This window comes from Fulmarus glacialis, unplaced genomic scaffold, assembly GCF_000690835.1.
Source record: "Fulmarus glacialis isolate BGI_N327 unplaced genomic scaffold, ASM69083v1 scaffold28099, whole genome shotgun sequence".
Taxonomy (NCBI): domain Eukaryota; kingdom Metazoa; phylum Chordata; class Aves; order Procellariiformes; family Procellariidae; genus Fulmarus; species Fulmarus glacialis.
In genome coordinates, this window is record NW_009233011.1 from 1 (window position 1) to 17297 (window position 17297).

Genomic DNA, 17297 nt, shown 5'->3' on the forward strand with positions numbered 1-17297 from the left:
GGCACGGCCTGCAGACTAGCTGAGGGGCCTTGGTGGGGAAGGGGCGGTGGGGGAAGCTTATTGGTCTCCAGCACAGGGAAATAACCTGCTTCTGAAAGTGGGGACCGTGCTCAAGATAAGTGTCTTTAACTGTAGTTCTCAAAAACGTTCCACATTTCTCTGGATTTTATCCCAAGTCTTGGGAAAAGGTTGCAAATTCCGAGGCTGTTCTCAACTTCTAAGTAGGTAGAAGACAAAGGAAGAAGCTGAAGACCTGCTTCCTGATCGTGAGAGTCATGCAGCTCTGATGGTATTTTCGGCAGAACACTTAGAATGAAAATTATCTTAATCAATGGCCGAAATACTTGATAACGGCAACTTTGATGATACAACGTTTTTGTTTTTTGTTTTCAGAAAGCTGCCCTTACTCTTCCAAAACAAAAAAAAGAGCTATGTTGTTTGAACTTCAAAGTGAAGGTCTGAGTTGTAACTATTCCCATTATACTACCACTTTTTCAATTTCCAGATTAAGTGGCTATGCTTGTGGGACAGAGGAAAACTTGCCACGGTCTGAAGGAAAAGGTTGATTGTATCTTTTTCCTATATGAAGTTGGCAGAACATCATTTAAACAAGCCACTGTGTTAGAGGTTTCATGTTACTTTAGAAGTCGCTAAAAGGTCACTTTTTACTTTCTTGACTTAGTTACAGAATAAGTATTTTATTTCAGTCACAGACCTTATGGTGTGTTACTAATTGATATAGGGTGATACCATTGTTCTGTATTCTCTAGAACTGAGGAGTAAATGAGAGTGAAGTTTCATGGCATGACTTGGCTGCTGCCAAAACAGTGCTGCCAACCTTTGCTAAGCTACCGCTTTTCTGACCTCGGTAGTGTCCTCCATCTTACTATTCGTTTTCTGATCGGTTAGTTTTGCCAGGTTAGTTAGCTGAACCACCTTGGAGGGAAGAGTGGGGATTGGCACAGATTGTATTTTTTGGTAGCAGCAAGCCATTACTAGCTTAGCTAGGCTGAAACCTAATCCTAAATTACGTCACTTTATCTAATGTTTCTGAATCGCAGGTTCTTGGCACATTTTCTCGTAAACCTGAATCGCCCTAAAGTTGGAAAGATAAAACTCTTTTTCTTTCATTTATTCAGTTACTGCTGCATCTGCTATTGCCAACATTGTGAAGAGTTCTCTTGGGCCAGTTGGCCTCGATAAGATGTTGGTGGATGATATTGGGGTAAGTAAGCTTTCTTCAAGCATCAGGAGGGCTCATACAGCGTTCCTATGTAAAAGTGCTTCCACTTAATGTGCTTCATAGGTCTAATGTGCACATACCTGGGTTTTTTCCATGGTTCTGAGAGGGGGTGGGAGGAGATCTTCAGTAAAATTAAGCATGCTAGCTATCAGGTAATGTACGCTACATCATTTTAATTTAATCTAGTACTGTAGTTTATGTAGTCAGTTGTCTCCATACAGTACATGTAAGCTCTTGTCACCACTTACCAGTATTGGTCAAATTCACAGGAATGAATATCACCATTGCAGTCAGGCCTTGTGATGGTGTTGACTTGTATATCCCAATCTGTACATTAGGAGGAATAACATAAAAATGAATTCCAATAATTCCATAACCATTTTAAAGCAATAGTCCGTATTTCAGGTTTTAAAATATTTAAAACAAATGAGGAAAGTTTGCCATTTTACAGGTTGCTGTAATAAAATACTATATTAGAGGGTATTGTCTGCACTGCTACTTATCTGGTATGTGCAAAACGTTTGGTGAGTTTCTGTAACATAAAGACTTTCCTGATAAAAAGAAAGTGCAGATTCTGCACTGGTAACGTTTCTGTTGTTAGAATGGGACTCCTGATTAAAAAGAAGCAGTAAACATTTGGTATAAATAGTTATGGGCATTCACAAAGAATAATTAACTTTCATTTGCATAAACATTATGAAACACAACAGTAAAAACATAATAGAAATATACTTTGTATTGACATTTGATTTCTGAAAATTAGGACGTGACCATTACTAATGATGGTGCCACCATTCTGAAGCTGCTAGAAGTGGAACACCCTGCTGCAAAAGTTCTTTGTGAGCTGGCAGACCTGCAAGACAAAGAAGTTGGCGATGGGACAACATCAGTGGTACGTAGAAAGTTTTATAGGCAGATACACCAAAAATCAGTGTTTCATTATCACAGCGCAGTTTTTGATTTATCCGTTATGAATCTTGATGCAATGTGGATCAACTATACAGAATGAAAAACCTTGCAGTTGACTGAATATAAACAGTTTTTTAAAGTAGGTTACAGAATAAAGAAATTAGACTTGTGTTTTTTTAGAGATGCTAGTTTCCGTACGCAGCTGGTGCTCTGGAATGGAATTTGCTTGCTGCAGTTTCATTGTTTATTTTTTGCTTTCTTGAAGGTTGAGGGTAGATTCTGAATTAAGGTTCTTAATTTTTAACAACCATGAGAAGTTAAAGTGCTAGGACTATAAGGATGCTGAGTGTTGAAAACTTGCCTGAGACTTTTGTCAACTTGGGGCAGGGGAGGGGGAATCAGGTGGCTTTTACCTGATGTCAGAAACTATTTATAATTCCAGGTTGCGAGTACTTGTTTCCACTGAGTAGACATTGGACAACTATTTGTGATTCTCGTTTCCCTTAGTGGCAACAGGTGGTTATTTTGCTTGTATGAAATACATGTATTTAGTGTTTGTATTTCAAACAGGTAATTATTGCTGCAGAACTTCTAAAAAACGCAGATGAACTAGTGAAACAGAAAATTCATCCTACCTCCATTATTGGTGGATACCGACTTGCTTGCAAGTAAGAAACTAATACAGTTGAAGTACATTGCATTTTTTAAAGTACAATAACTGCATGCTTTTTGTTTATTTCTGTATTTGTGACTGCGTTAATACAGACTTCTTGGTACAAAGTGCATACGGTGTTTTGGTTTGGGGGTGTGTTTTGGGCTTTTTTTGTTGGTTTGGTGTTTTGGGGTTTTTTTTAATTTATTTTGAATTTCTGTAGTCTCACATAGAAATGTCACTTTACTGTCCTAGAAGATGAATTTATTTCATCCCTGTGTTCTTTGAGATAACATTTAGAAGGGATGAATACATGTAAGATTTTTGTCTTTTTGGGGGTGGAATTCTTTACCAGTATTTGTCTTTATTCTACAGGGAAGCAGTTCGCTACATCAATGAAAATCTTATTATTAACACAGATGAATTGGGCAGGGAGTGCCTAATTAATGCTGCTAAAACATCAATGTCCTCTAAAATTATAGGAATGTATCCTTTAACTTGATCAAGTTATTCAAGTGAGAGTGAGTGATTGGAGAGCTTGAGTAGCTAGGTTAGTTTCCTTTGCAGCAGTTTTTATGAATGGGGTATAATATTCAATCTGTCGTGAAAAACATTTCACAGGTATTATTATCTGGTATGGGAAAACATGTTCAGACTCTTCCAATTTATTTAAACCTGATTAGGCACATCACAATAGTTCTAACAGTATATTGTTTCCTTAGGACATTGCATGTTAGTGAGACTAGATAAGGAATTGTGTGAATGGAAGAATGTGTTGCAGAAGCCAAGTACCTGGGGAGTGAAACTAGGGGACAAAAAGTTGCGTTTTACTTCATAGTCGTAGAAGAACCTGCGTTTTTAGCCTCTGTGCTAACAAGGGAATGCAGACTGACCATAGGATAGGTATTTTTGTTAAGGAACAAAAGGTGCGTAAAATGCAAGCATCACACTAGCCTGTCCTAGTTTTCTTGCCAGTGTTTCAGCTTTAAGAATTACTTGTTCCTTTAAGGGAATGGTAAAGAAAGCTAGCACTTCTGTTGCTTTCTGGAGTTCTTTTTTAGAAACGGTTTTTGAGTCTTAGTTTGGGCACTGTAAGTGACTTTTTTTTTTTCTTAAGCATACTACTAGTTTTCTTCTTCAGTTTTAACCTTAACAGTGTTGTAGTGATGGTGATTTCTTTGCTAATATGGTGGTGGATGCTGCACTGGCAGTTAAATATACAGACCAGAAGGGTCAGGCTCGGTATCCAATCAACTCGGTTAATGTTTTGAAGGCGCATGGCCGCAGCCAAAAAGAGAGCATACTTGTGAATGGTTACGCTCTGAACTGCGTGGTAGGCTCACAGGGTAAGAACATGCTATGTTTCATAAAGCTTTTGTGTGAACTTAGTCCTCTTAGTCTTTCTGCATGGCTCTTCTTACTGAAGAGTTTGCATTAGTTGCAAATCATGTGGGTTTTCAATTCCAGAACAATTAAACAAGAACACAAAAAAACCTTACCACTTCACCAGTGGTTTCTAGACTAGGGTCTACCAGCTATTAGTGATCCACGAAGTGCTGGTAAGTTACTGTAGTTTCTCTAGCTCACTGTCAGCATGGTCACACTGTGATCTTCTGGAACATAAGGATCTCCCTTGTGGGGAGCCAACGTCAGGTTTGTAGGGAACTGTTACATTTAGCAGAGCTGTGTTGTGATCAGGTAACCTAAAGGATGTGAGACTGATGGGTCACCTTTTCATAGTCATTCACATTTTGCAGGGGGGGTCTCTACTATAACCTGTTCATATAACAGGTTGTAGTAGAGATTTTTTTTTTTTTAAACTCTCTCTTTGAAAGCCTTTGTTAGCATTTTTCTGTACTAGGGCAGAACTGGAGGCATAGAAGCAAACTGAATAGAAACCTGAAATGTGAAAGTAGCATTAGTTTTAATCTCTAGTGCTAACTTGATGTTCTGTTACCTCGATTTGACAAAATCCTTTTTCTTGTTCTCTCTCATCAGGTATGACCAAGAGAATAGTTAATGCGAAGATTGCATGCCTTGACTTCAGCCTGCAGAAAGCAAAAATGAAGCTTGGTGTTCAGGTTGTTATTTCAGACCCTGAGAAGCTGGACCAGATAAGGCAGAGGTGTGTGGAAGCTTGGATAACTGAGACAGTGGGGTTTCACAGGCTTGTTTTGGTCTCTTCAGTTGAGGTGGCTCGATGTAATTTTGGCTGAGTGCAAGAGGTAAAAATGTTTTAAATGTTAACATTTCCCAACGATACCAAATACTAATGGTAGAACTCTTCACTTTTGGAGGCAGAACTAGTACTAAGTCAGTTTTAGAGAAATCCAAGTATGTTTGTGCAATGGTTCCTTCTCCTTGCAGAGTTCTACATTAAGATTTCAGGAAATGAGTTAACAGAATGTGATTGTAGACTTTTAAATCCATTTTTATAACTTTGACATTATCCTTGTAGAGAATCAGATATTACCAAAGAAAGGATCCAGAAGATTTTGGCCACTGGTGCCAATGTTATTCTTACCACTGGAGGTATTGATGATATGTGTCTGAAATACTTTGTTGATGCTGGTGCTATGGCAGTACGAAGAGTTGTAAAAAAGGACCTTAAGCGGATTGCTAAGGCATCAGGAGGTATGTATATATAAAAATATCCTCTTTTTTTTGTCTTTTTTTTTTTTCTTTTTTTTTTAAGTAAAAGCTGCTGTTAAGGTATTAGTAACTAATTTTCAGAACGTGGCTTCTTAACATGCAAGCCATGCAGGGAGAGGATGAGTAGAGCTGAGCAACTCCTGTTAGGTTTTAACTTTACTGTTGCTTTTAATTGACTATTCTGTCAAAGTAGATGAGTACCATGAGAGCTGACTGAAGATTTACAGTGGGGAAAAAAATGCTGCCTTGCACTGGGAAGACTTTTGTCTTCTGGAAGTGGGAGCCAGAATCTGTATGTGTTTGTCTTTATTAAGCACACATTCATAAGGCTTTGTTTGGAGAGTTAAGTACCTTGTTTAGATAGTTAAAGACAAATGAAGAATTCCTAAATCATTAAATAAATACTGAAAAAAAATTCTGGTCCTATGCAGATTTTATCTGTCAATTCTTAAATTTGCAAGAAAGCATTTTCATTATGGTAAAGCACAGGAATTTGTACTAGCTGTGGAAAAGTAAGTGCTGTAAAAGTTGAGCAAAAAGAGCTGTATCGATTATAACTGTGGAATATTGAATTGCTACCTGAGAAATAAAAGTGCTGTTGAATTTAAGAAAAATCTACTTATATTGTTTTTATTTCTGTTTTCAATTTCTGAGTTTTTTTCTGTATGCCTGTTCTGGGAAGTTGGCAAAGGATGTGCTGGAATTGAATGCTAATTTCACTTTTTTGTTTGTTTGTTAAAGCAACCATATGTTCAACCCTTGCAAACCTTGAAGGTGAGGAGAGTTTTGAGGCATTAATGCTGGGACAGGCAGAAGAGGTGATTCAAGAGAGAATCTGTGATGATGAGCTGATTTTAATCAAGAAGTAAGGATCCATTTTAAAATACTCTCTTTGTGTACACTTTCTACTAAGTTTGAGATAAAATCCCGTTTATTTACTTCCGTGCTATCTCAGTGGTATGAGTAGTTACACGCATGGGAAAGAGGATACAAGTCCACTGCAAATTAGAGGTGAAAGTATCAGTATTTAGGTGGATACCTGTTTCATCAACCATAATGCGAAACAATCAGATTACTAGATAGACTTAAAATTTTGTTCATAAACAAATTTTCCTAAAATTTACAATAATACTCTATTAAATTGCTAAAGACATTATTACAGCATTCATATCGCATTCCTTTACCTGGCTTTTAGCAGTATAGTCACACTGGCTCCCCTTTACAGACAGTAAAGGGAAATAGGTACCATCTGAGTAATTTCATCTGAATAAGGAGGTGCAAGCTAAATCTTCATAGTGGAAGATGGGGTTTACTTGTGCTGGTTTCATTGAAGCAGTCATCTGCTTGGTAGTATGAAATGGACCACATTGTTAAAAGGATATTTTTTTTAGGTGTTTTTTTTTTAATGGGCAAGAAGAGCAACAATTAACTATCCCTTCCCAGTGTTCAACTTCCTGTAGTCTCATTTGTGTGTGAATCAAGTACTCTGACCATGGCACTTGTGTGGCAGTTGCATGACTGCTTATCCTGTAATGTTGGCAGTCAGTAGCTCACTTGATGGCTATGCAAAAGAGAACTTTCCTAATACGTAATTACATTTTCCCCTTACTTGATGGGAAAACATCTTGTCTGTCATACTTTTGTCAGGTAGGTTTCTCTGAAAGACTAAACCCCAAACTAGGCTTTTGCATATTGGAACTTAAAATACTGACTTACTAAGTTACAATGTACATATCCTGCAAGAGTGCATGACAATGCTAAGATTTTCTTTTAAATGTTGAAAGAAACTGGCTCAACTAAACTTGGCTTTAGAAGAAAAATTTTGGTGAAAAATTTTGGTGAGAAGAGTTTTAATTTATATTCTGTTCAACACAGCTGACTTCTGATGCCTTTTTTCCCTAGTACAAAGGCTCGTACTTCAGCATCAATTATCTTACGAGGAGCTAATGACTTCATGTGCGATGAAATGGAACGATCTATACATGATGCTCTCTGTGTTGTTAAAAGGGTATTGGAGTCCAAGTCTGTTGTCCCAGGTGGCGGTGCTGTAGAGGCAGCACTTTCAATATATCTTGAAAATTACGCAACCAGCATGGTAAGTCTTGCATGAAGAAGTAACAGTGTGTATGTGTTAAACTAGGACAACGAGAATTTTTAAGCATTTATTTTCTTCTACTAGAAGTTGGTTCTGTGGTTCATTAAAACCTAATCATCTTACAAAACGCAAGATGCTTCTTTAAAATGGAGGATGTGTGTTACTCTTTGTCTAATACTTAAACTATGTGGTTCTTTGGCCTAAAAATAGGTTTTGTATGTGAAAACCCCTACCTGCTATTGACACTCTTCATCATGGCTGTATTTTTTCCTCTTTTGTTGCAGCAATTGGTTTAAAAACTTTTTCCTCTTTCTAGGGATCACGTCTACTAGAAGTTGGTTCTGTGGTTCATTAAAACCTAATCATCTTACAAAACGCAAGATGCTTCTTTAAAATGGAGGATGTGTGTTACTCTTTGTCTGATACTTAAACTATATGGTCCTTTGGCCTAAAAATAGGTTTTGTATGTGAAAACCCCTACCTGCTATTGACACTCTTCATCATGGCTGTATTTTTTCCTCTTTTGTTGCAGCAATTGGTTTAAAAACTTTTTCCTCTTTCTAGGGATCACGTGAACAACTTGCAATAGCAGAATTTGCAAGATCTCTCTTAATAATTCCAAATACATTGGCAGTAAATGCCGCTCAAGATGCGACAGATCTCGTTGCGAAGTTGAGAGCATTCCACAATGAGGCTCAAGTTAACCCGGATCGCAAAAATCTGAAATGGCAAGTATCTACCTGTAGGAAGGCTATTAAAAGTGAAGTGGGTTGGTGACTTGGATGGGAAATTGTTCTGCCAGTTTACTGAACCATGATTTGCATGTAAAAAAAGGGTGTAGGTTGTCACTGAACTTTTCTCCCTCTGTCCTTCAGTCCTGTGTGTGTGTCACTGCAACCTAGTAGTAGTTAAACACCGTACTCCCAACTATACTTCTTTTTCTACCTCTCCATCTGACAATATTTCTTCTTTTCAGGATTGGTCTTGACTTGATCAATGGAAAACCTCGCGATAACAAGCAAGCCGGTGTCTTTGAACCAACCATGGTCAAAACTAAGAGCCTGAAGTTTGCAACAGAAGCTGCAATTACTATTCTTCGAATTGATGATCTTATTAAACTGCATCCTGAAACTAAAGAAGAGAGAGGGTGCTATGAGGATGCAGTTCACTCTGGAGCACTTGAAGAATAACTTAGGTTTTATTTATGTTTGTCTAACTTACACTTCCCACGCTTGTAACTAAAATGTTAATAAAACAGGTAGTTGAATGCTGCTGCTATTTTCTTGTGAACAAATTAATTTGTGAAAGTGAGGTTGGTCCTTGCGTTGAGAACTTAAGCTCTATGTGTGTCAACAGCTAGAGTGCCTGCAATAGCCACCAATCTTCTTGTCATGGCAATGATTGAGTGGCACAAAGCAATGGAGTAAGCTTATTTAATTTTAGGCAAGACAAACAAATGTAAGCTCCATGATTAGAAGTTTATTAATAAACTGTTTCAAAGCTAGTTAGCACTAGCTATTCGTGGATTCACATTCATCTCTCAACGCACATGGCTATTCCCATTCCTCCTCCTATACAGAGAGCAGCAACACCACGTTTTCCACCTGTTCGTTCCAGTGTGTGTAGAAGGGTAACAAGGATGCGACAACCAGAGGCGCCAAGAGGGTGGCCAAGAGCAATAGCTCCTCCTTGGATATTAATCTAAAAAAAACCACAAAACCAAAAACAGAAGGTCGAGTTAAAACATTTAGTTGAGTTTCAACATGAATGACTTCACTGGGTATAGTCCTTGATTGTGAGTAAGCCTGAAATTGCTGCCACCATTTCAAGGAGAAATTGAACATGAATACAACAGCTGTTAAAATTAGTATTTCTTCTGAAAGGGGCCCATCTTTACTCTCTGAAGATAATAAAGGTGGTAATTGAGGTGAATTTAGGGAACAGAGAGTAATACCTGCATTTTTTGCCATCACTGGAAGAATACAGTGGCAAATCCAGCAGCGAGTTCAGATTCTGAAGTTAATTACAAGTACCCTCAAGCAGTTCTCGAGAGTTGCATACACATCCAGTATCATACAGTTGTAGCCTGTTCAGCTGGGAAACTGCCTGCTGGCAAAGCAAGCCTGCAGCAGAGCAGCGTAAGAAAACACCTGCTAGGGTTCCTGTCCTTTTTGCTTACGGCAAAGCAATTGCAAAAGGACTGTTCTCACCTGTTCAGAACACAATCCAGATGCACGGAATGGAACAACTTTGAATTACAGGAGGTGAACTAATTGTGGCCTGAAATATATTCATTACCTTCTCTGGATTTACTTTCAGTTCTTTTGCTATTGCAACAGATAGCGATGCAAAGGCTTCATTAATTTCAAACAGGTCAACTTGTTCCAGAGTCCAGCAGGCTTTGTCAATCTGAGAAAACAAAATAAATTTAGGGTTTATTATCTTTTAAGTTTTCCTCAGCACCGGAGGAAGCTTTTTGTAAGACTTAAATTGGGTGATTTGAAGCCATCACTTCTAGAAAGTTCTAAAAACCTTTTTTATAGCCAGGGTTGACAGAATTCTTGAAGACAACAGACAAAATTTCAGTGTCAGCAAAAGTCAGTACGACGTGCTGTAACATGCTGGCTGCTCTAAAAAATCTCGGCTAATTTTACACACATAGTGGTGGTGGAGCCATTGTAGGAATCAAACCGTATGTGGTGCCCTTAATAGAACAAGCACTGATTTCAAAAGTAGGTTTTAACAGATTAAAAGCAAGTTTTGCAGGACATAAGCCTGATTCCATTAGAGATTCTCTGCTTAATACAGATTTTCACACAGGAAGTAATGAAATGACCATTAGCAATAGCTGCCAAGTATAATTCATCCAGTCTCCCCTGCCTTTAAGTTGAAAGCAGCCACTTGAAGCTTTTCACAGGTGGCTATTTTGGCTCATGTTTTCACTTGAGATTGTGGTGCAATTGCCTACATGGCTACAGGCTTAGGCATGTTTCATATATTTAAATTTTTCCTTCCATTCACTGTTTCTAATAGCAATGCTTTATCAACAGAATCGCCTGCAGTAATGATGTTTCACAACCAGCTAGCCAGGCTGGTGCATCTCCAAGACTATAGTCAAGGAGGAGGGCCTCTTTCTACTAGATATGATAGAGACAGTATGGAAACCATTTACCTTCTGGGAAAAATCTTATCTTTTAAAGATTTACTATGTTGGTGCAACACTAAAATGCATGGCCTAGTCATTCTCTCACTATAAAGTGCTACTCTCTTCTGAAGAGAGAAACTGATAATATATGGAGGATGTGAAGTGTTTGATAACATCCGTTACAAAGTTTACATTAAGAAGTAGCATGCCCTTTTTCAGAGTACCTATAAAATTATAGGTACTGTTAAATACAGCTTGTCTGTTCTACAATTCAAACTAAAAATGTGTATTGTCTATACATTTATAGCATCCTTGATTTAAAAGAACAGTTTGAGATCCGATGAGAAAAAGCTCCAGCATTACAGTTCTGATTCTCCCATTAAAAGCCACAAAGCTTTGGTGAGTTCAGGTCAGGCTTCTGCATTGCCAGGACATTCCAGAGACGAACAAAATAAGGCCTTTACACAGTATAAATAAAACTGAGAAGGAATACTAAAGCAAATCTATCCTTGCCAGCTGTACAAGAGCTCTTTCCATGCTCAGTTTCATTGCTCACTTTCAGCAAATGATCAGCTGGGGTTGCCATGGGCCAAGTCTGTACTAGCAAGCAGCGTGGTACCATCGCAGCTGCTCACTTGGGACATGTTATGCGAGAACCTTGTCCCGTGGACTGAACACAGAGCGCATCAGTGGGTGCAATAATGGTTTGGGCACATTACATGTGGTTCTGGAGTGCACCTTCTTGTTTAGTTTCATCTGAAAGGAATCCAGTTTGCATGCTCCAACTCTTTCGCAGGGCAAACCAAAACACAAAGGGCACCATCACATTTGCTAATGCAGATGCACTCGCTGGCCCTTCTCTCAGTGTTGTACTATTGCAAATACAATCAGGCAGTGATCTGAAAATTAACCTGGCCAGACACAGGTTAACCATATCATGGCAGAAACAAATCATCCCCAAATGAGGTTAGTGTACACATCCATGAAATTTGATCTTTAGCCTCCTAGGTTATCTAGGTGGCCTTTCACAAACCTGACTAGTTTATGTTCTGAAATCCATTCATACACTTATACATTTTTTTTTTTTCCCCAGCAAGTAGGCACTAGCCTGGTAGCACTAGAAATCTTAATCTTATATACTCTCCACTATTTTAAGTCTTGTTTTCACTTAGTTTATTTTTTCTTCTAAGTTTTCCTTAGAATATAGAAAAACCAAGACATGGCCAGAAAATGAAAAGCAATTACAAGCAAGAGTTTTTAAATAATAGATACATAGATAATTACTTACAGCTTGCTTTATTGCTGAAATGGGCCCTACTCCCATTATAGATGGATCTATACCTGTCTGAGCCCAAGATACAATCCGAGCCAAAGGCATGAGACCTCTCCTAGCAGCTTCCGATTTCTTCATTAGAATTACAGCTGCAGCTCCATCATTTATACCTGTGGAATGACAAAACAATTTTTATGGATTTGTTGGATTTTATGGCTTTTACTGTGTCACTTTTTCCTACTTGCATAAGCTCATAATCTAGACAAAACAAGGAAAAAAAAAAAAACACAAATCTGTTATTGGTTTAAGTCAGTATTTTTTTCAGATCAGCCAAGTCTGACATCTGACAAACACTTAGAATGGGTAACATATCTATACTGCTGTAAATGTGACACCTTTGTAATTTCTATTCGGAAAGCAGCAGGTGGAAGAGTTGAGACAAAATCTGAAAAAGGAGCACATCAGATTTATTAGGTAGACTTCAGAAGAGGCAGCATAAGGACCAAGGAAGAAGTTTCAAAGCTGCCTGTGGCAGGAGTTAGTTACAGGAGCAACATCTTCAAACATGAATTGTTAAGTTTTCCTTTGTTCAGACCTGCAATATTAGAAACCTAGACAGCTAGTTTTAAAAACAGAGGATGTATTTTCTCCTTGTTCCAGGCTATCAGATATTGCTGTTATTGTCCAAATACTTGTATTGCTTCATAGAAAGCAAGCAAGCAAACAAAAGACAACTCATCTGTAAAGAAATCTCCCACCACAGTTATATTCAAGTTCTACCTATGTTGTCAAACACGTTGCCATTTTCTGCAAAATCTATTCACAGCAGCCAACCCCTCACAGAGACCCTGCCTTGAGCCACAAGCAGCTACTGTTCTTTTCCATTTCAGTTTTAGCCAGACGGACCAACCTGAAGCATTAGCTGCTGTTACTGTCCCAGTTCCATCTGTCAGGAAACAGGGCTTTAACTTTGCCATTGCTTCCAAGTTGCTCCCATGTCGAGGGTGCTCATCTGTTTTAACCTCTATAGGACCTGAAAAACAGAGCGTTATACTTACAGGAGGGTCTAAGCGCACGCACTTGTCTCGAACAGAAATCTGGCACAAACAACAGGCTGATGGGGAATATATGCCGTATTCCTTTTTAACCAACAAGCCATTCTGTCAGAGACAGCTTCCAACCCAGTACAATTTGTTAAAGCTCCCTCCAGCTGCTTCTAGCAGGACAGACAGATGGGTTTTCTGAGACGAACACTAACAACTAAAATACTGCTAGTTGTACAAAAGCACATCTTGTTCTTGCTGTTCCTTGCTGTTCCTCTTCCTGCAAAGAGTAGTCAAGTGTCGTTAAATTTTACTATCTAAGCTGCTATCAGGAAAGTCCTTCACTAGTTTGTAACCTGCCTAATGCCAGAACTTTTCCCACAGGGTCTATTCAATGCAAATGTTGAACAACTGATTCTTGATTTCTGTTTGGAAAGTTCAGTTTTCGCATCTATCTCACAAGGAGCTGGGGGAATTCCCCTGCTCTAGAAACAGACCTTTGGCTCAAGCACCCTAATAGGTCTGTTTATATCCCTATCAGACCTAAAGAGAAACATACCTAATATATGTAACCTGACCCAATTAATTAACTAATAACCCTAATTATTGTCACTGTGTATTTCACTAGGTGGGCAAGGTTTGCCAAATAAACATGACTGTTTTAAGTTTGGTGCATCAGGAATCTAACAAAATGAAAATACTGATTTTGGTACCATAGCCGAGCCTACGTTAAGTCAGCGGTTTGCCTGGGTAGTAATTACATCCCCAGTAAAACAGATAGTAGTAGTATTTGCAGAGAGCTACATTTAGATATTCCACATTTGCATTGTTTCTCTCTCATTTCAAAAAATAACCACTGGAAGCAGAAAAAGAGAGCAACAAGCTACATGCTTACAGAACAGCTTACAGAAAAGGCTGTATAACTCGGAAACCATCCACTGATCATAGCAAACGTAGCAGAAAACAGATTTTTCTTTAAAATCAGCTCTCATTATCCATTCACACCTACCTTTTTTAGAAGGTACAAGAACAGGAACAATTTCTTTTGTAAAATAGCCAGCTTTCTGTGCTGTCTCTGCCCTGTTTTGTGACTGTACAGCAAGTTGGTCTTGTTCTCCTCTGCTGACTTGCCACTGACTGGCCACATTTTCAGCTGAAATAGGAACAAAATGCAAACTGCCATTGGGAAATGCTAAAATTCTAAGTTGTAAAATTGTAAGCACAAAGGTCATTAATGTTTGCTGTAGCAAGCAGCTAAGCCTGTTGAACAGTTTTCATTCCGATTTCCTCGTTTTGTTTGCTCATGATTCTCTATTTTCTTTTGAGGGTGACAATTTCCGTGCAGAATCTTCTCCCAGATGGTGTATCAAGTTAAATACACATGCAAGCAAGCTTTTCGAGTCTATTGCTTCTCTGGATTATTATGCTCAGATCTGTCTACAGCTACTTCAGAGGAGGGAACAGTTCTGAAGTTAGTCTGTTTCATAAGCAGGGTCTGAAAAAGCAGTTGGCTGACTATCCCATCCAGGATGCAATGACCTGAAGTTGCAGAACCATGTGTATCCACGGTACACTTCACGTGATTCCCTCCACTGTAAATCTGTACTGCTGAATGCTTCAGTTACATACAGGGACTGTTTACTTTTACTGAAATTAAATTAAATTGCTCAGATACAAAAGAGATGCAGTGAGATTAGCTGAGACAGAAAAAACCCAGTAGCTTTACAAACAAAGCAGAAAATGCCTTCAATGCCTTTCAATATTACTGATTTCTTTCTTTTTCACGAGCACAACTTAAGGACAGCTTGAAACACCTTATTTGAAACTTCAGATTTCTGAAATTTCGTATCAGTGAATTCTCCCCGCTCCCCAGTTAACAGCTTCATTTTCTGGACTGTCACCACTTACCTGTTATACCCATGTGATACTGATAAAAAGCATCTGTAAGGCCATCAAGGATTATAGTGTCCTGCAAGGAAGCCTCTCCCATTCTCACCCCAGCTCGCATGTGAATTACATGAGGAGCCTGCAAGAAGGTATTTCGAAAGGAGTTAGATGTTTTGTATCTCCAGTGCACAATACAGCCAGACAGCTGAAGAGACAGACCCCTGCCTTGTGGCTGCAGGTAGCTATCCCAAATGCCGGCAGTCTCCCTGGCTGCTTGCTCCGTCTCTCCCTCCGGAGAGCTGGCATGCTCTGTTTAGCCTGTGCATTTCCCCAGCAGCAGATCACCAAACATCAAATGTTTTCTCTCCACAGATCGAGTCAATCGTACTTGGGGCCATACGGCCATGGTTCCCCCATCCTACCAGTCTGCTCTAGGTGGTTACCGATCGCACTCTGCTGCCAGCCAACGCCAACATCACTCTCAGCGCGGGCAACAAGCGAGCCCTGGCAGAAGAGGCTACTCCTTCTTAGGGATCAAATCACCTGCCCACCGCCATACAGCCTTGGGCTGAAAACCTTGAAATGAAAGCCCTTTGCTTCCTTTCCAAGCTGAAATTGCTTGGTGAACAATAACGTTTCCAGTTATTCCTTCTTTGGGCTTCTTGCAACACAAAAAACTTGACTATTGCCAGCTGTCACAAGCAAATCATTCACCACAACAGGGCTAGATGGAAATTAAAATGGAATTTTAAATGTGGTGTGTGTTTGCACGGCACCTTTTCAGTAGCTACAGTATCAGGTCTTTTTTTTAAAAAAAAAAGCTACTGAAATCAATTGTTGCATGTGTAAATTCATTCCCAAGTGCAGAAACTGAAGCTCCTCTTTCAATCTGCCTCCAGAGCGCTAGCCTAGAAAGACAGTGTTTCAACATAACTTAATGATGTTTGCTCCCGCCAAGTCAGCGCGATGCGAGTGCAACCGTTTGCTTTACCTTGCTCATACTTTCCATGCCCCCTGCGACCACGATGCTGGAGTCTCCCGTCAGTATGGACTGAGCAGCCAGACATACCGCTTTCAAGCCTGACCCGCAGACCATCTGGCAGCTCCAGGCGGGCACGGAGTAAGGGATTCCCGCAGCAACACTCGCCTGCCGAACGGGGTTCTGGCCAGCACCTGCAGGAACAGGCAGCATTTTTCCTTTCTCTGTTCTTAAAAAACTAATGTCGGCCTTGTCACTTTTCACAACAGGTACCCCGATTCCACCAAAATTTAGAGCTCGCTCCTATTTTCAGTTGGTAGGTAGAGAAGTTCCCAGCAGTAATCTGTAAACAGGAGCTCAGTTACCTCTCTCATTTATATTGTTGATCAATAAAATAACTGCAAGATCAGGGACTTGCTACTGATAGCTTTATATCTGCAACTCTGCTTTTGACGGCCAGGTGAAACACCAACTTCAAATTAGCACTAGCCTGTTGAACGTGTGTAAGATGAGAGCTCATTTGCTACTCGCTGAAGGGCTTCTTTTTGACATCTTCTGTACATCACCAGCAGACAACTTTCCCTAGAAGTTCCTATGGAAACCAAAAGCACCATTATGCAAGGACAGTCCCCAAAGCTTCCATTCTTTGTTGTAATCCTGATGGAGAGAATCGGAACAGTATATTCAAAGAAAACATTCTTCATCTGCACCTCCCCAGGGCAAAGTAATGCCAGCTCTTTGTATGTAAAGAAACAGATAAGGAGAGCACAACATTCAGGGAGCTAAAAATACACAGGAATCTGGATCAGCTTTAAGTAAGATATTTATTTCCTTTATTTTCTTCCTCCGCCTTTAAAATACAAACCCGCCCTATGACTCTGCTGATTAAACATTACCCTGCAAAAAGCAGAGGACCTTTTCAGAACAAACAATTCCCTATCAGCCACATTTTCATTAAATCAAAATATTTGTCTCCCAGCAAGTAGCATCACAGATCTCGCAGGTTGGTCTTGCAGATAAACACAAATGCAAGCCCCGCTCTTAAAATCTCAGAGTTACCATTACTTATGACGTTAAATTTATGAGAGGAGATGACCAATGCGAGAGAAGGGATGCTGTAACAAAGAAAGGAAGCTGACTTTCACACACGCACTGTTAGCTACTTTGGGGATTTAAAAAAACCCCAAACTATCCCCCCACCACGTCCTTTCCAAAAACCCAGCGATGGGTTTGGTCATCCAGAGCGTGTGGAGAAGCTGTGGAGGGACGGCTCGAGGTCGCCGCTGGAGTCCTTTGTTAACGAACCGTGTTCTTAACGGCAAGGAACAGCGTTCTGAAGCACCAAGCCCGAGCTGCCTCAGCGGGAGGAAGAGAGGAAGAGCCCGTCCAGCACCACCCGGCTGCGGGAAGAGAGACACC

The 17297-nt window shown here is 39.6% G+C and overlaps 2 protein-coding genes across 2 annotated transcripts; one reads left to right on the plus strand and one right to left on the minus strand.

The window, feature by feature from the left end:
- Window positions 1-1139: 1139 nt before the first annotated feature.
- Window positions 1140-8829, plus strand: TCP1 (t-complex 1; the record flags this gene model as incomplete). The annotated part of the gene is made up of 11 exons (XM_009585174.1): window positions 1140-1225; window positions 2007-2135; window positions 2723-2820; window positions 3180-3290; window positions 3969-4150; window positions 4803-4929; window positions 5263-5438; window positions 6198-6321; window positions 7359-7551; window positions 8116-8279; window positions 8528-8829. Coding segments are annotated over 11 exons (1604 nt in total), but the record flags the coding sequence as incomplete, so codon positions are not given.
- A 187-nt stretch (window positions 8830-9016) lies between these two features.
- ACAT2 (acetyl-CoA acetyltransferase 2) lies at window positions 9017-16091 on the minus strand. The gene is made up of 7 exons (XM_009585173.1): window positions 15891-16091; window positions 14921-15038; window positions 14022-14165; window positions 12880-13002; window positions 11985-12139; window positions 9850-9960; window positions 9017-9252 (listed from the first exon to the last, which is right to left on the minus strand). The coding sequence occupies exons 1-7, from the start codon at window positions 16089-16091 to the stop codon at window positions 9085-9087; spliced, it is 1020 nt and encodes a 339-aa protein (XP_009583468.1). The 3' UTR covers window positions 9017-9084.
- Between the last annotated feature and the right edge of the window lie 1206 nt (window positions 16092-17297).